At 47.9% G+C, this 25172-nt stretch overlaps 1 protein-coding gene across 2 annotated transcripts in view; it reads right to left on the bottom strand.

Moving 5' to 3' along the window:
* Positions 1-6907: 6907 nt before the first annotated feature.
* EPHA8 (EPH receptor A8) overlaps positions 6908-25172 on the bottom strand; it is a 61621-nt gene continuing 43356 nt past the window's right edge. For both annotated transcript variants that reach the window (XM_083752526.1, XM_083752527.1), the window contains exons 9-17: positions 24881-24948; positions 22993-23118; positions 22560-22745; positions 19723-19784; positions 18695-18904; positions 16774-16923; positions 13777-13967; positions 12665-12820; positions 6908-9410 (exon numbers count right to left, since the gene is read on the bottom strand). In XM_083752526.1, coding sequence (XP_083608652.1) covers positions 9296-9410; positions 12665-12820; positions 13777-13967; positions 16774-16923; positions 18695-18904; positions 19723-19784; positions 22560-22745; positions 22993-23118; positions 24881-24948 — 1264 coding nt within the window. In that variant the 3' untranslated portion in view covers positions 6908-9295. The remainder of the gene's footprint in view (positions 9411-12664; positions 12821-13776; positions 13968-16773; positions 16924-18694; positions 18905-19722; positions 19785-22559; positions 22746-22992; positions 23119-24880; positions 24949-25172) is intronic.

Raw genomic sequence — 25172 nt, 5'->3', positions numbered from 1 at the left:
AAGTTATTTTAAAATTGCACATATGATAGGGAAACATGCGTCTAAATGCATATATTCATAAGAACAACATATAAATATGCATTATATTAGGAGGAATCATTTGGGGGGGGATGCATGTTAGCTAAACAAATATCCATTAGGAGAAATTCACATTAAAACGCAGGAGAATTTTCACGAACATTTGGGAACAAATTGCAAATTGCTGCAGAGATACAGAGAACGGAATTTAAATCTGGAACACCGAGAGGACCAAAATGGGGCCCTCCTTCCTAGCCTTGTCCATTGACTCCAGTGGGTCTACTCTGAGTAAGACTAGCCTTGAGTCCAAGCAGCTGGAGAGCGTGCAGGCCCTGCCGCCAGGGCTCTTGAGGAGCAGCCTGCTTTGCTGGTGACCCCTCCTTGGGCTGAGCTGTGCGCCAGGGCGGAGGGAAGAGAAATGTTCTGCCCGCACGGAAGCGGGCGCGAGGAAGCCCTGCACAGCGGGAGGCATTGATCTGTTTGCATGTTTCCGTGCCAAGGTTTTCGTGCCTGGCTGGTGTGTGGATGGATTCCATTCCCTCCTTGTCACCTCCGCTGAAGCTCACGCAGCAGCGATAGCGTGCTGGGATGGCCGTGACTCAGCCGCAGCTGATGCCAGAGCAGTGGGTGGCGAGGCAGAAAGCAGGATGGCCTGGCATGAAACACTTCGGGGGGGGCAGGGAAGATCCCAGAGGGCCCCACAGCACCGTCGACTAATAGTCAAGTGGCTAGACAGAGGAGGGAGAAAGGCGGGTGGGGTGAAAGAAAGAAAGAAAAAGAGAGAGAGGGAAAGAGAGAGAGAATGACTTTTGAGCATTGCAACTTGTATGGTATTTGAAAAAGACATCTCAGCTGAGCACTACAGATGGCTTTTCCATGTCCCGTGCTCCCAGTTCCACTTCCCACAGTGGCAAAATGCCATCTGGAGTTTTCTTCTTTGTGTTCTACATGCTTCTACCTCCCAAAGTATCACTGGCTTTCTATTGTTGTTGTTCTAGCGTTGTTGCAATAGTGCCCACCTGAGAGGTGCTGGAACTGAGTTCTTGTGAGTTCCAGCCATAAAACTCATAAAATCATAAAAATAATGGAACTAATACTATATATATATATATATATAGCTCAGCAGTATTAAAACCCACTTCCTTAAAAAGCAGCCAGTTCCAAAAGGTCTGCCAGAATAAAACAGTCTTCACCTTCCGGCCAAGGGACAAGAAGGAAGGGGCCAGTTTGGCTTGTCTAGGGAGTTCCAAAGTCTGGGAGCAGCCACCAAGAAGACCCTCTCCTATGTCCTCACCTAGCATGTCTGTGAGGGTGGTGGGACTGAGAGAAGGGTCTCCTTTCTCAGAGCCCAGGAAGGTTTGTATGATGGACTAGTCTTTCCAACAGCTTGGACCTAAGCCTGAAGTGGTAGTCATACAACCTGAGGTGTAAATTCAGACTTGCACTCGGTTCTGCAGCTTACATCTTCTGCTATTAAGATTAGAGCTCATATTCATTGACTTGCTGAATATGTGGTTGGATGTTGCCCTGCAGACTAGGGAAGCTTATCTTTGCTTGAGCTACAGGCAGGGATTATTTCTTTACATGTTCTGTCATTGGAGCGGCAGTGGAGGAGTTTGTGTCCATGTGTGTGCATGCTCATTTCAACACACATTCAGAAACCCTTCTCTATCCTCCATTCCAGCAGGCAAGAGGCATGGTCAGAGTTCAGCCAGGAAGCCAGGGACTGGGGAGAGAGACCCAAGGACCAGATAGAGACGGGTCTATGGGAGGGCTGCATTTGGCTCCAGGCCTAGGGTTCACCACTTTTGGCTTAGAGGACCACATTCCCTTATAGGTCACTCTCCAGAGGTTCAGTCCAGAGACAAATGTGTTTGAGGCCAGAGGCAAACATGAGCTGAAGAAAGGATGCAACTCTTAATTTTGTTTCATAGGATACAGTCCAGACATGCAGTCATGTAGGGCTGCCATACGCCTGGGATTTCCTAGACATATCTGGGATTCGTCTGGGCAGAATTTCTGAAAACTGGGGGAGAAATGTCCGGGATATGGTTGCTCATATTGGAAGTATTGTGTGTTTTTCTGGTGAACTTCCTTAAAAATAGCTCAAAAACTCCATATTTTTTTTTAAGATTTTGCTGGGGAAAGCTCAAAAACTTTGCCCTTGGGTCTGGGTTTTCACTTTTTGAAATATGGCAGACCTACAGACAGTCACTTGCACACTCGCACAACCCTGGCAGGTGAGAGGCATTGTCTAGTACTGTGCAAAAACCTATCCTCCAGTTTCTTTTAAAAATATATATACAGTAATCTTCTTCTTTAAATAGGTTTCTGTTTTTCCAACTCATTCCTAGGGCACTTGAGAATTAATCTAGTATTCCCCTCACTGAGGGTTTTGAGCTTGACCTTACGGTTATGTGTTTGTGCGTGCCTCAACTCCCCTAAATGGGTCTAATGGGTGCTGCGTCTAGTGGGTGTCAGAGTTTAATCAATGTTTGGAGTATTAAGTTGTGCACCTAGGTGCTGAATTTAGCAGTGTCAAAATACAGGCAAAACCAGTTTGGTGTTGTTTCTTTCCCATGCCCAGGAAATTGCATGGGAAAAGATGGAGCACTAAAAGTGGACAAAAAGGGAGGTGAAGAGCCATTAGGAAAGCCATAAAGAAAGCATAGGCTGTGCCAGACAGCAAAGGGGTGGAGCCCCTTCTTCCACTGAGAGATAGTTAGCAGAGACAAAAGTGTAGCAGTAGTGGAGTTTTGGGGTTGCAAAGCTTTGAAGCAAGCGAGCTGGAGGAAAAATAGTTGCAGTCTCTAAAAACGCAGCTGGCTGCAGAGGATCAGAGAACCATGGCTGATTTCTGGTTTGAGTGTAATGCTGGAAGCCCCTCAATTTTAGGTTCAGGTTGTATATACGGTGGTACCTTGGGTTAAGAACTTAATTTGTTCTGGAGGTCCGTTCTTAACCTGAAATTGTTCTTAACCTGAGGTACCACTTTAGCTAATGGGGCCTCCTGCTGCTGCCGCACCTTCGCCGCGTGTTTTCTCATCCTGAAGCAAAGTTCTTAACCCGAGGTACTATTTCTGGGGTAGCGGAGTCTGTAACCTGAAGCATCTGTAACCCGAGGTATGTGTAAATAAGCCATATACCATAAAGACACCACAGTCTCTGCTGTGCCTCATTTCCAAAGGAAACACAAATCCTGGGTAAGTAGAATCATAGAATCATGGAGTTGGAAGAGACCACAAGGGCATCGAGTCCAACCCCCTGCCAAGCAGGAAACACCATCAGAGCACTCCTGACATATGGTTGTCAAGCCTCTGCTTAAAGACCTCCAAAGAAGGAGACACTTTCCAGTGTCTGGAACCCCTGAAATCTCACACTGGCATAGGAATTGTGGTGGCATGTAACATTATTATGAGATGTCCAGGGGTTAGATATGTTGCTTCTTTGCAGTAAATATGTCTGCTACCTTCCTGGTGGCTCCAGGGAGCCATAGTGTCTGCCCTTGGCAGCAACCCGTCTGAACCCCTTGATCCGAGAATATGGGGGATGTATGGGAGAAGTTGTCTCGTGTTGTCTTCTCCTGTGCTTTAATTGAAGTTAGATGCTTTGCAGAATGAAAGGCCAACACCCCTTGGCCACCTCATTAGTAAAGGAAGCCATTAAACTATGGAACTCGCTCCTGCGAGGGGCAGTGGTGACCACCAATGGCTCTAGAAGAAGACTAGATTGGTTTGTGGAGGACAGAGCTCTCGGTGGCTACTAGCCACAATGTCTATGTTCCACCTCCACTGCCAGAGGCAGCATGCCTCTAAATGCCAGCTGCTGGGAGTCGCTGGTGCGCAGAGTGCTACTGTTGTGCTTGGGTGCTGCTAGCAGCCTTCTCATAAGAGGCATCTAGTTGGCCACTGTGATGCTAGAGCCAATAGGCCATTGGCCTTATTCAACATGCTCTTCTGGTGTTCCTATAAAAGAACCTGCTCCGGACTCTTCATCATTGCACATTTTGACATCAGAGTGCTAGGTACATACAGTTGGGTTCCTCTAGCTGAGTGGGCACCTTGGCTTGTGGAGCATAGCCAACAGGTATGCTGACATGAAAGAGTTGGAAAGGTAAGGATATTTATACGGGTAAGGTTATTGATGGCTACAAGGCGCAATAGCTGTGTCGTACCTCCGCTGTCGGAGGCAGTGCACTTCTCAATTCCCAAGTCGTATCTCCTTTGTGGGCTTCCCACATAGACATCTGGTTAGCCACAGTGAGAATAGGATGCTGAAGCAGATGGTCCTTTGACTTGATCCAGCAGCCAAGGCATTCTGGCGGTGGTTTCCTCACTGCGAGAAGTGAAGCTATAGGGAACCAGAAAGGAGGCCTTCTCGGTAGTGGCACCCAGCCTGTGGAACACCCTCCCATTAGATGTCAAGAAGATGAGTAACTATATAACCTTTAGAAGAACATCTGAAGGCAGCCCTGTATAGGGAAGCTTTTCAATGTGTAACGTTTCATCATGTTTTTATATGTGTTGGAAGCTACCAAGAGTGGTTGGGGCAACCCAGTCAGATGGGTGGGGTACAAATAATAAAATTCTAATTATTTTTTTCATAGAGTGTTAATCTTTGAATGGATCAGGTCATCCACTGTGAAGAGCAGCTACAAGTAGAACTCCATTAGCAGAATTGGCCACTCTTATAATGAGGTTCATGGGAAAGGGTGGAGCTGAGGCTCGGTCAAAAAGCCCCCTCCATGAGTTTCCTGGATTATTATTATCTGCCTTCCTAAAGTGGAGGCCATTTTTTTCTACTGCTTTCTAGTGGGCTGAAGGACTTCTCTGAACATTTCAGGGGGTACCACTCACCTTCCTGGTTCCCACCAGGAAGTATGTCTCTCTAGGGAACCATAGTATCTGCTTTGAATGCAGGAGGTCCCAAGTTCAGCCCTTGGCTGAACACCCTGTAGAGCTGCTGCCAGCCAGTGTGGACAGTATTGAGCAGGATGCACCAATGGTCTGACTCAGTATAAGGAAGTTTCCTGTGTCTTTCTGCCCCACAAGTGCTTGGGTTGTTTTTTTCCCAGCTCTGCCTCCCTGCTCCTCAGCTGCCAGCCAGGCCAGGGAATTGCGGTGGGGGGGTCACATCAAAGGGTGATTGTTTGCTTCTGCCTGTTTGAAGTTGGCTGCTCACAGTTGGCATGTGGAGTGCAGCCCCCGCTCCTCAGCTCCCACAACGAACCCTCATTGCCTTGCTCTTAAATTATCAGAGACACCTGCACCCACCAATTTCCATCTTTTATTCATGCTCTCCTGCCCAAGCAGAGGCAGGCGGACACCTTCCAAAATACAAAACGGGAGAAATCTAGAATGGGAGCAAGCAGGAATCTTTTTGTGGTCAATTGCCGCATTCCCATCTAGGCAATCTTATGAAGGCCATATGTCGCTGGTAGGCAGGAAGGGCCGGAGACAAAGGAGGGTGGAGCAATTCATGCTAATTTCCCCTTTGTACAGTAGGCCAGTTTCTACTGTCCCACTTTTCCTTAAATGCAAAGGGACCCCTGACCATTAGGTCCAGTCGCAGACGACTCTGGGGTTGCGGTGCTCATCTCGCTTTACTCACAGAGGGAGCCGGCGTACAGCTTTCGGGTCCTGTTGCCAGCATGACTAAGCTGTTTCTGGTAAACCAGAGCAGCGCACGGAAACGCCGTTTACCTTACCACCGGAGTGGTACCTATTTATCTACTTGCACTGCATGCTTTCGAACTGCTAGGTGGCAGGACCAGGGACCGAGCAACGGGAGCTCACCCCATCGCGGGGGATTTGAACCGCCAACCTTCTGATCAGCATGCCCTAGGCTCTGTGGTTTAACCCACAGCGCCACCCGTGTCCCTCACTTTTCCTTAGGACGTCCCTATTTTCATCAGAGAAATGTTGGAGAGTATGGAGTTATTTGACCCCTGAGCCAAGGAGATACAACCTTTAGAAAGCAACTGAAGGCACCTATGTATAGGGAAGTTTTTTAATGTTTAATGTTTTATCATGTTTTTATATATGTTGGAAGCTACCCAGAGTGGCTGGGGCAACCTGGTCAGATGGATGGAGTATAAATAGCAAAACTGTTGCTGTTGTTTTTGTTGAATAGGACATCCCTATTTTCATCAGAGAAATGTTGGAGGGTATGTAAAGTTTATGGCATGTGGAGAATCACACCAGCTCTCCAACCAGGTGGGGCAGAAGCAAAAATAATTAACAAAGAACCCGCTGCCCCCAATCTTGGGAACTATAATTTGTTAAGGTGCTTGGCACTGTAGCTTTGTGAGGGCTGAACTACAATTCTCAGGATTCTTTGTGTGGAGGGTGGGGAGAGAAATGTGTGTTAATTGTGTTTTAGGTGTATGGAGAGGATGTGACCTCAATAAGCCTAATGTCAATTAAAATGCAAACTGATCTAAATGTCTCCTCCTTCCATATCTTGAACTTTGGGAAAAGTTTGAGAGAGAAATAGCTTGTGCCAGAAGGGATAAAAGCACCTCCCTTCTGAAGTGAACTGCAGAAATTGAGTAGCCACAGATGACACCTCATCAAATAAGGAACAAAGAGGCAAGCTGTGAATGGAAGAGTTTTATTCTCTGAGGACAGCCTGGACAGGAGAGGCGTAGGAATCAGAAAGAGCAGGAAGGATGAATCAACTGCCTGGCAGAATCCTCAACCACATCCCTCTTCCTGGCCCTTCCTGGCCCTGATTCTGGGGAGCAAGGTCTGCCCTGCAGCTTTTTCTCCCCCCAATGCACCCTCTTCCTCTCACCTTCTAGGAGTCCCTTTTAACCCCCTATGTGCTGGCTGCGAAACAAAACAAAACAAAACATTGGGCTCTGCAAGCCCTTGCAGTTCATACAGAAGGTATTGCATCTTTCTCTGCTTAAAAATAAAGAAAAGGAAAAAAACGAAAGAAGGAAGAGCTTCCATAGGAAGAAAGAGTTGCTGCTATACAACTGATGTGGCATTTGCCCTGCAGAGATGGCTAAGGTTAGCCAGGTTTATTGCATTATGGAATGACTCAAATATTCCTCCCATGTCTTACTCCTAGGATCTTGCATGTGTCACATGAAAATATATGTATGGAAACTGATCACTGGTCCACTTAATTGAGAAAGATCTGCTCTTGGGGCCTTCAAAAATGACACCCTTGATGTTTTTCCTTTACACCCACAAAGCCCCTGAGCACCCTCTTCCCAGACTTACTGCCCTCTTGATGATCATGGTCTCATGTTGAGAGTGGGAGTGGTTATCGTCTTATCCTTTGAAAGGTACATAGAGATGAAGGAGGAAGTTGGAAGAGTGACAATCTTCCCCACTTCCTCTTTCAGCTTTGTGTGCTTTTAAGGCTCAGACTAATGCTACTTGGCTGACTTTAGCCCAAATATTTTGGAAGAGCAAAGTGTGCCACGCTCTGTCTCTTTTTGTGGGGAGAGTTGATGTGGTGGATAGAAGCGACCAAAGAGTGTGGCACCCATGTCAACTCTCTCAAAAGTTCAAATCTGCCCACTGGCTTAAAAAGTTGGTGGCCCTGACTTACTCCAGCAGCAGATCCCCAAGGTCTCTGGTAGAGCCCCCACCCAGCTCTGCTACCAGAGTTCAGGAGATGCTAATTATTGAACCTAAGACTTTTGGCATGCAAAGCAGGCAACTATACCACTGAGCTACAGCCTTGGGAATGCACAAAGAAAGGTGGCAGCTGTGGGTGGTGGTCAACAAAGTTCTACTCATAGTAGAACCACTGAAATAAGTGAACCCAAGGGTTGCATTCAAATGCTAGTCCTATTTGGAGTTGATCCACTGAAATAAATAGACATAACTAACTGAGGTCCATTAATTTCAAAGGTTCTGCTCTGAGTAAACATTAGTTGGAGACGACCCTGAGTGAGCCATGTCCATATTCTGCTCTTAGGACTAGCATTGGGTATAAATGCTCAATTGTTATGCTGGGAGTCAACATTCCAAAAAAGATGGACCAGTTGAGCTTCCTTTATGTTGGAGACTGTGCAGGGGGCAGGGAGAGATGCTGTGCTTTTAGACCGTTTTTGCTTATTCGAATGGGGGTGGGGTGGAGAGAGAACCATCTGGACTGTGGCAGACAATCCTATTTACAGGGAGGGCTGTGAGTAGTCTCTCTCTCATGCATTGCTTGTTCTGTGTCTTTGTTTCTTCAGAGGGTTGTTTCTCCCCTCCTTCAAAAAAAAAAATGAAAAGAAAATGGTACAGCCCAACACCAGAGTGCCTGGATCCTCTTGCCAGCAGAGAGGCCTACTAAGAGATCAATGGGCTTTCTCAGACCCAAGTTCTGTACTTGGCTGGAAACTGTCACAAATGCCTTTCAAGGAACCAAAATACATCAACCCAACCCCACCCTGTATCCCATAATGAAAGACCAGAAGTACAGTGGTGCTTCCTAGCAGCTGAAGAGAAGCTATGTCTGGTCCCATCCTGTCCCAGTGAGGACAAGACCTTGGTGGACATTAGAGAGATCAAATAGATGAAGGTCTTTCTTTTAGCAGCAATGGAAGAACAGCGATAGTCTCTCCCCAGACCCGGAAGAGGAACTGGGCCACATCAGGTTAGTCTCTGGCTGGGTGAGCTGGAATGTGGGAAACCTGAGTTTGTGGCCCCTAGTCCTGGGCCCCCAGCCCAAGCTTCAGGCTTGTGGGTGTGAACTGCTGGTAGATTCAAAGTGTGGCTTTTTCCTCCCCGGCAGGCAACATCCTCCACTTCTGAAAGGATCATCTCAGATTCCAAGGCGCAGGTGAGGACCCAGAATGCATCTTCTCTGCCTGTCCTGGTTTTGGTGAGGTGTTCCTTGAAAGCCCATTCTCTTCCATCCCAATAAAGGGCAGCTTAGGGTGCCTGCCAGAGCTTATTGCAATGGGATGGCAGGATAAGGCTTAAAGTCCCTTGATAGTCCTCCATCTCTGCTCATGAAGAATGGTCAGGACCATCACGCATTGCAGAAGTGCTAGTCCTTGGTCCTCTGCAAGCAAAGTCCAAGATATGGGAACTGCAGTGCATATGAAGTCCACCCTAGTGATGAATTGTGCAATGCAAGCCCCAGCCCTCCATCTCCAGGGGGAACAGGCCTTCCGCTGAGAGTGGCAGATCATTCTGTGTGCAGCCCAGAATCCTACGTCTAACCAACCATCCTACCACACAACCTTTAGAGGAATTTCTCCTTGGCAGGTGCTTAGCCACCAACACAGGTGAAGAAGCTTCTCGGTCTATAGAGGAAGGGTCCATCACAGGTGTCTTCTGGAGCCCATGGTATTGAGCAGTTGAGACCTCATGATCTGGATGCTGGTCAGGATCTTCCTCTGGTGACCCACGAGGCTGATGCCCAAACTCTGCACATCACTGTGGAAACAAAGGCAGCATCAGGCAGACCAAAAGAAGAAGACTCAAAGAGGGTGCAAAGTAGGGGGAGTGAAGGGTGTGGCCTGGGGAGGGTCCCAAAAACCAGAGAGAAAGAGATCTAGAGAGCAACATTTAGCCTGTTCAAGGACATGTTGCAATCAGGAAGAAACACTCCTAGGGGGTATAAAGCAAGGCTGGTGAAAGGCATGGCCTGGGAAGGAGGTCCTGGGGTCATATAGAGAGAGCCACATTTGACATACACAGCCCTGCTGGGGCCAGATGCTTCCCACCCCTAGTCTAGCTAATAATGCTCATGGGTATTCTGAGCCAGGCGACATTATGCCGATGGAACTTGCAATGCAAAATGAGATTCTACCCACGTCCCTCCAAAACACCATTTAGGTTGCTTGATAATTGAAAGTGCAAAAGTGTGTTCAATGAGGGAGAATCTTTCACTGAAGCAAATCACGGGGGAGGGGCGGAATGAGTATTTCTCCCTGTTTTTCATTTTAAGTGAGATTCTTTGCAGAGCTCTATCTAAACTGTGATCACTATCCAGGACTTGGATCCAAAGGAGTGGTGGTGGTGGTAGGGAAGTACGTTTTCAGGGGCAATTGAAACTGATACGGCAATAGGATAAGGGACAGATCCACCACCACCACAGTGGTGGTCAGTGCCCACTGGGAATGGTAGGGTGAGGCCAATAGTAAGTGGCGACAGAGCCAACAAAAGGAAAAAGCAACAAATTCTACTCTTGTCCCCATCTCCCAACAGCAACACTGGGACTAAGGAGGAGGAAGCTGATAGCCAGGGATACCCTCGCTGGACTGGTTGTCAGGAAGATGGCAGGCAGCTGAGGGCAGGCTTAGAGCACACAGAGGTCATTGGGGCAGTGCACAATTTGCCCTAATGGAACAACCTCCACCTTCCCTGAGAGTAGGCATGGGCAAGTTCTCTCGGTTTCTCATTTTTCCAACCTTGAGTTCAGGTCTCCACGTTTCCAGAGCAGTTGCCTCCCCACCCTGCCCTTTTAAAGAGTCCTTGTGAAAATTCAGCAGTCATTTAGCGTGAATTTCTCCTGAAAAACACACATCCGTATGCAATTTGGCCCAATGCACACATTCCTTTGCAAAATGTTTTACCCTAATAGAATGCCTTTTTGTGTCTTATTTTCATGAGGATATGTAGTTTTAAGGACACTGGTATGTGCGTTTCTATACACAAGTTGTGGCTGGAGAAACGGCATTGCAGAGAAGTGTGAATGTTGAACGACGGCTGTGGAAATTGCGAATCAGGTTGGTTCGCCTTTGAATGCGAGCCGAGTCATAATTCCCCCCATCCCTACTTGAAGGAGCCTTGGGCTTCAAGCTGATTTTGAGCTGAGCTGAATCGAGTTCACCCACCATGAGCCAGAAAGTGGGATCTCTTAGAATGCCTTGCTGGTCACCCATGGAGCACTGAAGTAGCTTCTGCTGATGTTTTGTGGCTGCTCTCTGAGTGAATGAGGAGGAATCTGTTCTGGGTGGGTGCGGTAGTTGCCTATTCCTGCACCAGCATGACTAAGTCTCTTAACATCTGCACTTCCCAATTTTCTCCAACAGAACCGCACCTTCTGCTCAAGCCAGAACAGGTGGGGGATACAGCCAAGTCTGGAACAAAAAGCTCCTCAGCTGTGGCTGAGGAATTGCCTGACACTCCTTGTATAATATGCTAATGCTTCTCCTGGCTTCTTTCAACTGATAGGTTGTGTAGCAGTTTAGGCTCCTAAAATGTAATGTCAGGGAGATCCAATGGGGCTCAAGAGGCATGTAGATGCATCCCAGGGATCCTGATTGGAGGTCAGTAGCAAAGCAGGCCACTGGGATTGGTAGGGTGGGAAGCAGGGAGGCCAACAGTAGGTGGAGCCAGAGCCAAGAAGAGACAGACCCAGAGTCAATGATAGACGAAGCCAACTAATTCTGGTTTCATCCCCATCCTTGTCTCTACTGAGTTCTACAAGGGCAACACCGAGGCTAAGAAAACAACAGCCAGCTGCAGCCCCTAGAATGGGGGCTCATCCAGACTTCCGCTTGTCTTACTTCTTTCCTCAAGAAAAACCCAATCTTTACCACTGAATTGGAGGAAACGTCATCTGGGTTTCCTGCAGATTGACAGCTGCTCCAATTTAGCACTAAATAATTGGGTTTCCCTAGGGGAAACAGCGGAGGAGACTCTTGAGAGTCCCATGGACTGCAAGAAGATCAAACCTATCCATTCTTAAGGAAATCAGCCCTGAGTGCTCACTGGAAGGACAGATCGTGAAGCTGAGGCTCCAATACTTTGGTCACCTCATAAGAAGAGAAGACTCCCTGGAAAAGACCCTGATGTTGGGAAAGATGGAGGGCACAAGGAGAAAGGGACGGCAGAGGACGAGATGGTTGGACAGTGTTCTCAAAGCTACCAGCATGAGTTTGACCAAACTGCGGGAGGCAGTGGAAGACAGGAGTGCCTGGCGTGCTCTGGTCCATGGAGTCACGAAGAGTCGGACACAACTAAATGACTAAACAACATCAACAGGGGAAACAGCATATAGAAAACCGTTTGGATAAGCAGAAGCATGGAGGAACCCTAAATGTGAGTAAAGAGGTAAGCTGATGGGGGCCTGAGGGCCGACTGAACTTGGAGGGGCAGTGCCCCACACATTCCAATGCACCAGCCTCCATTCAGTGGAATAACATGGGTCCCCTACCAAAGAGGAGCATGACCAAAGCTCAGTGTAACAGAGAAAGGGGTGTCACAGTCATAGTACAGAGGGTGGGGGATCCTTTTCAGCCCAAGAGCCACATTCCCTCTGGTCAACCTTTGAAAGACCATAGGCCAGGGGTGGGCAGGGCCAGAAGGAAAAGTGGGTAGAGCACAAGATGTAAATTTTACCTTTCTGCAGCAGCCTAGTTCTCTCTCTCTCACACACACACACACACACCTCTCTAGCCTCCAGCCATGCAAATGAAGTGCATGGTCAGAGTTCGAGGACCAATTCCAGCAAGGCAAAAACACTCAAGGAGGGTGCAAAGTAGGGGGAGTGAAGGGTGTGGCCTGGGGAAGGTCCCAAGAACCTGAGAGAGAGATCTAGAGAGCCACATTCAGCCTCTGGTCCTTACCCCTGCCATGGTGCCTAGCAGTGACTGAAGAAGAGATGTTGGGACTGGCACCCCATTTTGGCCCTGTTCACCAAGCCTCAACCCCCCCAGCCCTCACACACATTTTGTGCTTACTCGATGTTCATCCGCATCACCATGCCAAGGGAAGAGTAGCCGGCCAGAGCAAAGTTCTCTTGGTATCGCCCCAGCCGAATGGAGTCCAGCCAGTCTTCCACAGTTGCACAGCTGGTGAAATCGATGCAGCCTCGTTCCGAGATGGTTTGGGTGAATCTGCAAGCCAAGAGGGAGAGGTGAGTGGAAGGTGGAGCAATGATTCTGTGTAGAAAGCGTGTGGTAGTAACACAGCACCTAAGGAAGCATAGGCCAGTTATTTTTTTTCCCCTTTCACAGAATGAGCTGCTTCTTGACAAGAGGGAGAACAAGGCAGAGCATGGCAAACTGAGCTCTGGCTCACTCTGTTCAGAGCCAGTAAGCCAGACAAGGGAAACATCCATCATCCCTGCTGGCTGGGGCTGATAGTCATTGTAGCCCAACATCGAGAGCAGTGTTTCCCAAACTTGGGTCTTCAGCTGTTTTTGGACTACAGTTCCCATCATCCCTGCTCACTGGTCCTGCTAGCTAGGGATGATGGGAGTTGTAGTTAAAAACAACTGGAGACCTAAGTCTGGGAAACACTGATGTAGAGAGCCACAAGTTCTCCTTTTAGTGTGTCAATAGAAGTCAGAACAGCGACTCATACAGAGAAACAGCACAGAGCCCCCTTTTTGGATAGGGATTCCAGGATAGGAGAACCTGTGGCCTTCCAGATGTTGCTGGATCACAACTCCCATAATCTCTGAACATTGGGCATGCTGTCCAGGTGTTGGTAGCAGTTGGAGTCCAGCAGAATCTGAAGTGTCACAGGCTCCCCATCCCTGTAGTAAGCAATCACTGCTCCTCCTCCTCTAATTTCTCAAAGGTGTTCTTCTCTGTCGGTCTGCCTCATTCACAGAGCGCTTGAAACTTTCGTTATAATTTCGATGGCGCATGATAGACACCCCCGCCCATCACCTCACCTTGTCCTGGGTGGTTCTAACCACCTTTGGCTGCCTTCCTCCACTCCTGTCTTCATTGCCAGGGGAACAATGGACACCGATGGCCTTACTTTGGTTTCCAGCCATGGACACACAACTATCTTAGTTCTCTTCCCATGGGAGCAGAGCATCTCTCTGCTGGCAAGCACGTACCTGTTGACTGTGGCCGTGCACTTGAGGTTCTGTGGGCTGCGGATGAGCTTGTCCAGGATGCTGACAATCTGGGAAAAACGTGGCCTCTCATTCCGATCTTTCTGCCAGCAATCCAACATGAGTTGATGAAGTGCTGTGGGGCAGCCCATGGGGGCAGGCAGTCGGTAACCCTCCTCCACCGACTGAATGACCTGCGATGAAGATTTGACAATGTGTGTTTATTGGTGTTACACCTCTCTTTCCTCCAAGGTTGTGCACTCAAGGTTCTGCCCTTCTCCATTTTATCTTCACAACAACTCTGCATGGGAGGTTAGGCAGATAGGTAGTGACTACCTCAAGGACACTCAGCGAGCTTCATGCCCGAGTGGAGATTTGAACCCTGGTCTCCTAGGTCCTAGTCTGATACTCTAACCACTACACAGCACTGCCTCTCCCAAGGTTTGCCTTTCTAAGAATCACCCTGCTAGGTGAGGTCAAAAAGTTTGTCTTGATGTCCCAAGAGAAGCTGAGAAGCAGGAAAAGACAGTTGCAGCTAAGGAAGGGTGAACCTGCCCATTTCAATTTCTCTCATTTTTTCAGTCTCAAAATTAGTTTTGCCCATTTCTACATCAGTTTGCATTTTTAAAGGAAAGAACAAAATCCTCAGGAAAATCCGTCAGCATTTCTCCTTATATACACATTTTCATATGCTGTGCAACATAGCAGACACATTTTAACACAGCAATTTCCCCCAATAGAATGCAATTTCATGTTATTTTCACTAATATATGCCCACACCATCCTAGTATGTGTGTTCTCTTTAAAAACTACTTGGTTGGAGAACTGCCTTGCAAAATTCAGAGAACTGCAAATGCTGAAGGACTGCTGTGTTCCAGTTTGTGTATTGTTTCAAGCATTGCAAACTAGGCAGGTTTGCCTTTCAATGCAAACACTGATTCAAATCTCTCTCTCTCTCTCATCCCATCTTGTCAACCTCCAGCCTTGGGCCTTCAGGGCTGCCTGAAGAATCCTTGGAAAAGGATACTGTGATGCTTTAAAAAGAGAGATGGCGGAAAAGGAAAGGAAAAGTAGAATGTGCTTCTAGACCTCATATCAAATTCACGGAAGACCTTTTTTGAATGGGTAGAGCCCTGCTCCTGCCAGAGATCATCTGCCCCATCCAATTTCCACTATTTTTGCCTGAATTTCCTTCTACATGCCTTATTGTCCCTGGAGGCTACAGGGACTGAGCAGAGGTGCAATTTGCCTGATTTCCCCAATTCGTTCACTTTTCTCTAGAGCCTAAGCCCACCCCGCTTTGCAGCTGTGTCTGTTTCGTAAATGACCAGCTCTTTTGCTTCAGTGTGCTGGGTCTTTGTATGATTTCATAATTGCTTACTTTGTGTTTTGTGAACACACAGAATGCCTGCATGATCTACACTTCTTCCCCACTGCAACATACAGTGTGTGTGTGTGTGTGTGTGTGTGTGAGAGAGAGAGAGAGAGAGAGAGAGAGAGAGAGAGAGAGAGATTGAAGCAGTACTAGCCATGCTGGGTAACCTGCAAGCCCCCACTTGGGAGGGTACGCAGGGATGGATAAGCAGAGACCGAGCCAGGGTTCAGGCTAGTGCAAGATTCATCCAGGGAATTGACTCACTTGCAATTAATGTTCTTTTTTGTTTTTCAAAACAACACTATCAATTGATTCTTAACAGGGTAATCAAGTCACACAATTAACTGAAGCATTTTTTTAATTTTTGACAAAAAAAGATTCTAAACACATGTGGAATCCCATTCAATGTGGAGTGCACAACTACAACACATGCCATGTTTGGGTAGAGAAAATTCTGCACATTACGACTTTCTTTGCAATCCCACACAGCAACAATGATGTGCAGAGGTTGTGGGGGGCTGGGAGACATCTATAACAGGTTGACCCCCTGGCTGAAGGACCTCCCTCTGCTCTTTCGTTGCCCTTCCTTGATGTCTTCTTGGGCACACTTCCTTCTAAACTGGCAGCCATCTGGATTGAGTAACAAATTCCTCAAGGAGAGGCCAGCTAGTCTGTCACAGTGCAAAGATCCCCATGGAGCCTGTTTAAGACCAACACACTTGATAGCGTGGAATGTGGTCTCAACAGATCCTGAGGCATAGGAGAACATGGCAGGAGCCGAAATTGGTGGAGTGATGGTGATGGCAGTAGGGTGGGGACCCTATGAAATTTATCAGTTCAGAGAGCTTTACCAAGGTGTAGGGGTAATGAGAGAGGGAGCCACCATAGACAGAGTGATGGGAATAAGGGGAGAAATCCTGTTTAAGTCATCGATTCAGACCTCTGGTAAGAATGGTCCTTCTTCCAGGAACCTGCCAGGATCAGGAGAGAAACTAGAGTGACAGAAAGTGGGGGGGGGGGTTGGAGGTATGTCCCCACCCATTTTCTATTCTCACTCCATTTTCTACCCACACACGGCCCTGTGTCCAACTTCTGTCTGAAACCCTTGAGAGTCACTGACAGTCAATGTGCTTAGCTTGATAGGACAAATGTCTGACTTGGGATAAAGCAGGCTCCTTTGTTCTCACATCTTAACAGAAGGGACATAGCTCATTGCTTTCCATGCAAGAGGTTCCAGGTACAACTCCCAACATTTAGACAGGTAAATCCCTGTCTGAAACTATTGGAGAGCACCTGCAAGTCAGTGTACACAATACTGAACTAGATGGACCAATGGTGTGATTTGGCAGAAGGCAGCTCTTGATGAAGTGCAGGAGCAAAGAGTTGAGAAGGGCGCCTGTCTCTGGTTCCAGGGTCTGTTCAGATGCTGCACCCAATTCTCCTACTCTGATCCCACCAGCAGAGACCATTCTTGTCTTCCTGGCAACTTGGGGAAAGGAATGACCCGGGGATGTGCACAATTCCCTTCCCACAATGCTGAAATCTATAGGGATCACTTTCACACAAGTTCTGTTTCAGGTGGAGGAATAGATTAAGTCATGGGCAGCAGCAGCTGCTTCCCTTACGTCCCGGTTGGTCATGTTCCAGTAAGGCCGCTCCCCATAGGCCAGCACTTCCCACATGACAATGCCGTAGCTCCACACATCACTGGCTGATGAGAACTTCCGATACGTGATGGCTTCTGGCGCTGTCCACCGAACGGGGATTTTCCCACCCTGCAATAAGGAAAGTCCAAGGCAGAGACATGCAAGTCAACCAGTCTGAATGAAGCAACTACCACTAGCCACCAAGAACCATTGGATTCATCAAAACAGGCACCCAGGGGGTGTGAAACCCTGAACCCTTGACTGGCTGCTAAGTTAGCTAAGAGCTTTCCATAGCTAGCTGTGTTTGTGTGCATGAGCTTCTGCAGTTAAAGGTAAGTAGTGAGAGAGTGCACAGCAGCGGCAAGGAGCATTTTTCAGTCTGTGGGCCACATTCCCATCTGGGAAGCCTTCTGGGGGCCACATGCCAATGGTGGGTGGAGCCAGAGGCAAAAGTGGGCGGAGAAACAAGGGTCAATTTGACCTCTTGCACAACAGGCTAGTTTCACACACCCTCTCTGTCCTTCATCCAGGGAGTTGAAGGACACATGCCAACATCTAAAGAGGGTGCAGTGTGGGGCAGGGAAAGGATTATAGAGGCTTGGGGCTGCATTCAGCCCTCCATTCAGATTCTGCATCACTTATGTACAAATTAGTGGTGAGTGAATGATCCTTAAGCTCAATTTGGGATCAGCTGAATATTTCTCAAACCATATGAAGCTGGCACACGATAGGGATGTCTGCCTTTTCCAAAAAAGTTCTTTCCTGGCTGTTAGCATTGGGTATATCTTGATGGTTTCATCTGCCCCTCAAATGGCCATCTATGCTGTAAATGTGTGTGCTATTTTCTGGGCGAAATGAAGCTCAATTCAGGATACTTCTGAGCATTGCAAGCTGCCCAGATTCATAACTCTGAAGCAGCACCAGCAGCAACATCTCAGATGTAGAACCGGATGCTGGAGGAAGGCAGTGAAAGAGACCTGTGGGGGCAATAGGAACCTGACAGGCTCTAGAAAGCAGGATCAGACATCCTTAAGGAAAGGTCTGTAGCTCAGCAGGAGAGCACATGCTTGGCCTGCATAATGTCTGGTGGTAAATTCCCAGCATCCCCAGGTGATGAGAGCCTGGAGAGCTACTGCCAATCAAAGTGGACAATATTGGGCATAGTGGACCATGGTCCTGCCTGGTGTGTATATATATATATATATATATATATATATATATATATATATGCCAGGCTCCTATATTTTGCTGAGAAAAGAATATGGAGGGGGGGGAGGCTGTCTAAGAAACAAGGAGGGGACAAGCAGAGTTAAGCTGAATGTGGTTCTCTCTGTGTGCATGTGTGCATGAAGAGCCCCCAAGCTAGGATCTGCAGGAAGAGGCACCAGTTCAACAAAGCTACAAAACTGCTTGAAGGATGGTTTCCCCAAAATCTGTTAAGGTCCAGGGAATTCTCCAGATGCCTTAAATGTCTACAGAGATGCTGAGGAGTGGGGTTCATTTGGGTTGATGGGGCATTGCCCTGCTAACCTCAGTCTGCCCTCTTCCACCCCCACCTGCCTCTCTGCTTTCAGAGTCCAGAGGTGGCAATACCTGCCAGCATCAGCGTTGTCCCTGTAGAATGCATCAGAGAGGAGGATGGGTAAAAAACTAGCGAAAGCTGGCTCTGCCTGTTATTGCCTCTGGCTCCGCCTACCGCTGGGCTCCCTACCTTCTGCCCCACCAAATGCCACTGGTCCCAAGAGACCACCAGTCTCCTTTCAGAGGCTTAGAAGCCAGCATGGCAATCCAGCAGTATTTAAAATCATCATCACCGTCAGGACTCCATAAAAAGAAAGCTAATCATAATCACAACATTATCACAACAAGTAGCCCCTGTGTGCCGCAAGCCAGAGTGTACCGTGGTGGTATAAGCAGCCTCGGGGTTGTTCTCCAGGATTCGCGACAGGCCAAAGTCAGAGACTTTGCAGACCAAATTGCCGTTGACCAAGATGTTGCGTGCTGCCAAGTCGCGGTGCACGTAGCCCAGGTCTGCGAGGTAGCGCATGCCAGCGCCGATGCCTCTCAGCATGACGACCAGCTGAAGCACTGTAAATTGCCCGTCATGTTTCTGGAGAAAGATCAGCCCGTGTTAGTTTTCAGCCAGTGTCATGTCACCGGTAGAGGCTTGTCCGGAGGGTGAACAGGGCACCGCCACACCAAACTCAGCCTGCCTCTAAGCAGCCCCAGATTGCCAGCCATCTTACTTATAACCAGTCCTGTGGGTGGCGCTGTCTGCCAGCTTCCTCCTCCTTAGTGTTGCCTTTGTAGATCTTACCAGAGAGGAGGACGGGAATGAAACTAGAATGAGTTGGCTTTGTCTCTCATGGGCGACCCCTGGAGGCACCAGCCCACACTGCACCCCACTAATGCATATCCCAGGACCACCTAAAATACAGGGGTTACATTTCATCACTACCCCTTGTGGAGGCAAATTCTAGAGTTTAACAATTCACCCTGTGAAGCAATGCTTTCTTCCATCCTTTCTTGAAAGTTGGGAGATGTTGGAAGAACATTCAGCTTCATTGGATGCCCCTATGTTCTAGTATTCATAGAATCATAGAATTGTACAGTTGGAAGGGGTCCTGAGGATCATCTAGTCCAACCCACTGTGATGCGGGAATATGCAGCTGTCCCATATGGGGATGGAACCTGCAACCTTGGCATTATGAGCACCATGCTCAAACCAGCTGAGCTATCACTAGCTCCACCCCCTTGATCATTCTGGCTGCCCCTCTCTCAACCATTTTGGGCTCTATACTATCCTTCCTCCTGTGATCCTCCAGTCAGACGCCACTGTCATGAGGCTGCAGCACCCGCCTCTCCTTGCTCCTGTCAGTCACTCTGTCAGGAGCCATGCAGCATGAATAAGAAGGCGTGCTGTTTTACCCGGAGAAAGGAATCCAGCGAGCCGTTCTCCATGTACTCGGTCACAATCATGACTAATTTGCCTGCAGGAGACAAGAGAGGTCAAGTTAATAGGCATGTGCCTTTGCAGCTGATGTGTTTCTGTCTGTTCAGGACTGGTATGAGACATTGTGCTGACGAGGGGCACCAATGGGTCCCCCACTCTACCAATGGGTCCCCCCACTCTACTTGACCACAACTGTGCATTATTTTCTTTTTCAGCTACTGCACCACTCACTGCCCTTCCAGATGCCCCCCTCCAAGATATCATTTTGGCAGTAGATGAGGAGTAGTGCCACTTTTGAATGGGGGCCAAGCTTGATTCCCACCCATGGTGGTCACCGGCCATCATTATTTTCCCAAAAGGAAATCTAGCTTTGTCAAACCTGGAAGAGCCTGTAGAGCCTATATAGAGCTATAATAACTGCAGAGTCTCTAGGTCAGGACATTGCATTTGGGGTAACCCCCAGATTAGAGGTCAAGCTTCGCTCTCATTCCAAAGAAGAATCTACGCCTGGCTATTTCCAATAGGGCTGATTTGGAGCTCAATGGGGAAGGCAAGGAGGCAGCTGGGTCAGGCACTGCAGTGTCCCTGGGACATGTGACCAGTGTCTGAATTGACTAACTGCTGGTGCCAGGTTTTGGGGTGCTTACTGGTGGGGAAGGGACATTTAGAAAGCCCTCTCTTCTCCACCATAGTTCCTGAGACTTCCTCACAGGATACCAAAGACAGACAATCTATAGGCACCGTTCATGCTATTAAGTCATTCTGATATTTGCATCCTATTACCATAATGCTTTGCATTAGAAGTGTGACCCGAAAGCTCCCCCTCCTCCCCAGCTTTATAATTCAATTCAATTCAGCTCATCCCAAAAAAAGAGAGTGAAAGGGCATTTTACTTCTGTGCAGGAAAAGAGAGTCAGAAGCGCAAGCCAAACGTTCCCTCCCCCCCTCCCTTTTTTCTCATCTCCATCAAATGAACCGCTGCAGGAAGAACAAACCCAAATCAACGGCTCATTTTGCTAATGATATTCGTAAGGAAGCAAGGACAGCAGTCGGGGACAGGCTGCCTTCCTCTCCCTCTGAAATGAGAGGCAACAACTAAAGGAGAGAGGAGAACTAAACTCCCGCCTGAGGCTTCAGAACAATTGACAGCTGGCCAGTAGGCCAATCCAAGCTGAAGGTTACCATGTCTTGGGCTGGACCCTTGTAGGTGTCTCTTTTCAGAGGGGTCTAACCTGTAGGTAGGGATGGGTGAATCATAGGAACAGAAGAAGAGCATGAGGGAATAGGTCATTGACCAATGTGGCCCAGCATCCTGCTCTGACACTGGCCAACCAGATGTCCATGGGAAGCCCAAAAGCCGGGCATGAGCACAACAGCACTCTGCTCACATGCGACCCCCAGCGACTGCTATTGAGAGACTTAATGTTTCTGACAGTGGAATAGAACACAGTCATGGACACTGGGGACCAAAACACAGTGACATATGTTGATTTAAACCAGAGGAGGAGGATCTGTGGTCCTCCAGATGTTGGACCAAAAACTCCCATCATCCTTGAATTTGCTGGCTGGGGCTGATGGATGCTGGAGATCAACAGCATCTACTTTTGTTTTATTTATTACATTTCTATACTGCCCTTCATCTGAGGATCACAGGGGCAGTTTACAATATAAAAACACAAAAATATATAGCATAGTAACAACTCAAATCAATAATCCCCAGCCACACACACAAGTTTAAAAGGCCATAGATGGTTTAATTAGCCAAAGGTGAATCTAGAAGACTGCTGGGTCCTCATCCCTGACAATCACTTTCTCAACATACATATTGAACCTAATTTGCATTGTGACTGGTCAGGGTAAAACAATTGGAGGGCGGTGGAATGAACGTGGCCACTAGTAAGGCTGAGTTTGATAGCCAAAAGATGAGACTTGCCCAATGCCTTTCCAATGTCCCTCAATGACGCAGGTATCCCTGAAACAATTGATTGATTTCTTAAAGCCATTCACGACTCCCATCTTCATAATAAAGTCCCTTTCTGGGTTGGCCTGCAATGCTGATGAGTCCAGACTGATACCAAAAAGGTCTTTGATTAGTTTTCCTCTCTGCTTGGGGCCTCAAATATCCTGCAGTTCTTCTGAAGACTGGCCCCTTTCACCCTCATTGCCCACAAATTGATTCTTGATGTCCTTATTCATAGGAAATTATGCATTCCTCAAGTGTTTCCCTCCCCCCCACCCCGTATTTTAAGAGCCTTTGTCCTTTCTGACAGCCCATTTGGATGGAAGGAAGATAGGTGTGTGGGTCAGGGGAGGCAGAAGAAGAGAGTAATGGAGACAAAGGCTAGCTAGCTACGTTGCAGCATCACATCATAAATAACTGTGAAATCTGGGTGTAGACTGATCTGTAACCCAGGAAGGATCTGGTTCAAATCTCACCTGTGCTATGAGTTCTCTGGGTAGCCTTAGGCAAGTCACACTCTCTCAAACCTGCCACCTTCTGCACTATGGAGGAAAATAATACAGGCCTCTCTTACAGGATTACTATAGGACAGCCTTCTTCAATCTACTGCACTCCAAAAGTTCTGGACTAGAACTCTCATTGTCTCTGACCATTGGCAATGAGTCCAAAACATCTGGACAGTAGTGTGGAGGAGAAGGCTGTTGGAAGAACTGCAACCAAATCAATCATAGGCATGCAAAGTGTTTTGAACAACATCATTCTCTCTAGCAGCCCCTTGGAGTCATGAGACATGTTCCCCTTGTTCCATACACTAAACTAACCTAGTTGAGTCAGACCTGGTCTCACACTTACTTTTGGTGACCACCCCCTCCAGGTGGATGACATTGGGGTGGTCAAACTGGGCCATGATGCTTGCTTCACTCAGAAAGTCCCGTCGCTGCTTCTCTGTGTACCCAGCTTTCAGGGCCTTGACCGCCACGGGTACCTCCCTCTTCCCAGGTAGCTTCAGACGGCCATAACACACCTCTCCTGACTCTCCTGCAGACCAAGATGGACCAGCACATCACATTCGGTTTTTATCTTACTGCCAAGCCCCTTCCAAGCTTCCCTTGGCCACCAATTCCACCCTCAGATAAGCTTCAGAGAATCATCCAGAAGGCCAATGATTCTCATTTGAGAAGATGAGATCTGGTGCCTCATTTGCCTTAAAAGAGCAGCTTCCCCGCCCCTGGATGTTCTCTGGGTCCAGGGAGAGGGCCATTTATGGGGGAAAGGGAGTACACACCAGACCCAATGACTCTCTCGATTTTAATCCTGGAGGCTTCGATTTCTCGCGTGAACTCATGCACAGCCTGGCAGGGGTCCTCATAAGTGTGGGGCTCCACATAGAACTTTGACTCGGGGAATTTCACTGTAGGGCATTCCGGAAGGACAGAAGAGACATGAAGCTTGAGGCAGTTATGCAAAGCAGGGACAGGGGAGAAAGTCGATCTTGTTTGCATTTGAATGAGAAACTGGCTCCTTGGCACTTCCCAAAACAATACACAAACTGAACCCCCTCCCAAATCTTCTGAAATTTGCACTTCCCTGAATGTTGCAGTGCAGTTCTCTAACCAAGCAATGTGTACATACATGAAACATTATTTTTAAAAAAGAAAAAGAAAGAAGAAATCCTGCATGCATTGATGAAAAACCCCCACTATTATACAATGGAACACTGCTTGCGAAAAAGTGCATGTTAGTCAAAACTGCTTACCAAAAAAAAATGTGTCTCTTAGGAGAAATCAACACTAAGATGCTGGCAATTTTTCGTGAAGATTTAAAAAGAAGAGAGTTGTAAAATGTGGAGGATATATGGATAAGCACATTTAAGATTGGGGAAAAGACCCAAGGAACTGAGAGAAACTGAAACAGACAGATTTATCTGTCCTTGGATGCAGCAGCAGGTATCTGATGCTCACCTGAGGCCAGCTGATGTGTCCTGGGGTGAAGGTGCAAAGGATACATCCCAATTGGAGAAGGGAAGGGACTTGTGTTTTAGGATCATCATCCCTCACTATTTGCCCTGCTGGTCAGGCTGATGGCAGTTGGAATCCAGCAACGCCTCTCTCTGGCTCGCCAGAGCAGCGATGTCACACTGGCCACGTGACCCGGAAGTGTCTCCGGACAGCGCTGGCCCCTGGCCTCTTGAGTGAGATGGGCGCACAACCCCAGAGTCTGTCAAGACTGGCCCGTACGGGCAGGGGTACCTTTACCTTTAACGCCTCTCTCCCTGCTCTATGCCAGTGATCTTTGACCAGTTGAGACCCAAGACCCACCTGAGACCCCCAAGCTACAACATGGGACCCAATTCCACATTTTCACTTTTGTTATATAGTTTTAAGTACTAATAATGCACACTATCAATCCTTACATGGCAATTCACAGAGCAATATGCATAGGATTAGCATGAAAACTAGTCCTCCAATGTGTCAGGAGAAAGGCATAGGCATGCGGTTGGTCAGAAATATATATCTTAGCGAAAAACAGTGTGTGCCTATCTCTTGCCACATTGCATCACTCATGAAAATTGATAAAATGAGCATCTCATCAGAAGAACATATTCCAGGCCTGACAAGCATGTAGTGCCCCTTTGGTATGGTCAGTCTAAGCTGGATTCCAACATGGAAGCAAGAGCTTTGCTGCAACCCACATGGTGTGGCCTTGCGACCCACCTGTGGCTCCTGACCCACTGGTTGACGACCTATGCTTTAGGCTTGTCTACGGTAGCTAATGGTTGAGGAAGTCAAGTGAAAGTCCTCTGCCAGAGGGAAATCATCGGTGGCCTCCTCAGCACTGAATGGATATCAGGGAAAGCAATACCAAGCTAGCAAAACATATCTCAAGGAAACAGAGGCAGGCTCATACGAAGCTTCTTCCTCTAGAGAACCCAACTTCCTATCATCAAGGTTGCATCCTCCTCCCAGGTGGTTCAAATCTCAAGCCAGCCAGGTACAGTGATGCCTTCACTTTGCATCCTGGGACAGTCTCAGAGTTCCATGTGCACCATGATAGAGGCTCTGACCCTGCACATTTACCAGGAGAGGATTACTCTTGGAATGGTAATGTTAGCTCTGGTGCTGCAGAATGGGCATACATGAAGGTCACTGGACAAGCTTTAGCTCAACTCTTACCCTGTCCGTTTTGATAATGCATCTTCTCCTCGTCGGAGTCCTGGAATGCCTTGCTGTAGCCACAGTGTCTGCACACCCGGTGATGCGGCGGGGTGGAGGGTGAGGAGAGAGATGAGACACGAAATATGCTAGTGAGGCACCACCTTGAGAACATAAGAAGAGCCCTTCTGGATTTGACCAAATGCCCATCTAGTCCAGCAGCCTGTTTTCACAGTGGCCAACCAGGTGCCTATGGGAAATCCGCAAGCAGCAGATGAAAGCGACTTCTCCACTTGTGCTCTCCATTATCCAT

This window comes from Podarcis gaigeae (assembly GCF_964106915.1).
Source record: "Podarcis gaigeae genome assembly, chromosome: 8".
Lineage (NCBI taxonomy): Eukaryota > Metazoa > Chordata > Lepidosauria > Squamata > Lacertidae > Podarcis > Podarcis gaigeae.
Note: the sequence above shows the minus strand (reverse complement) of the source record. Positions and strands in the feature narration are given on the sequence as shown.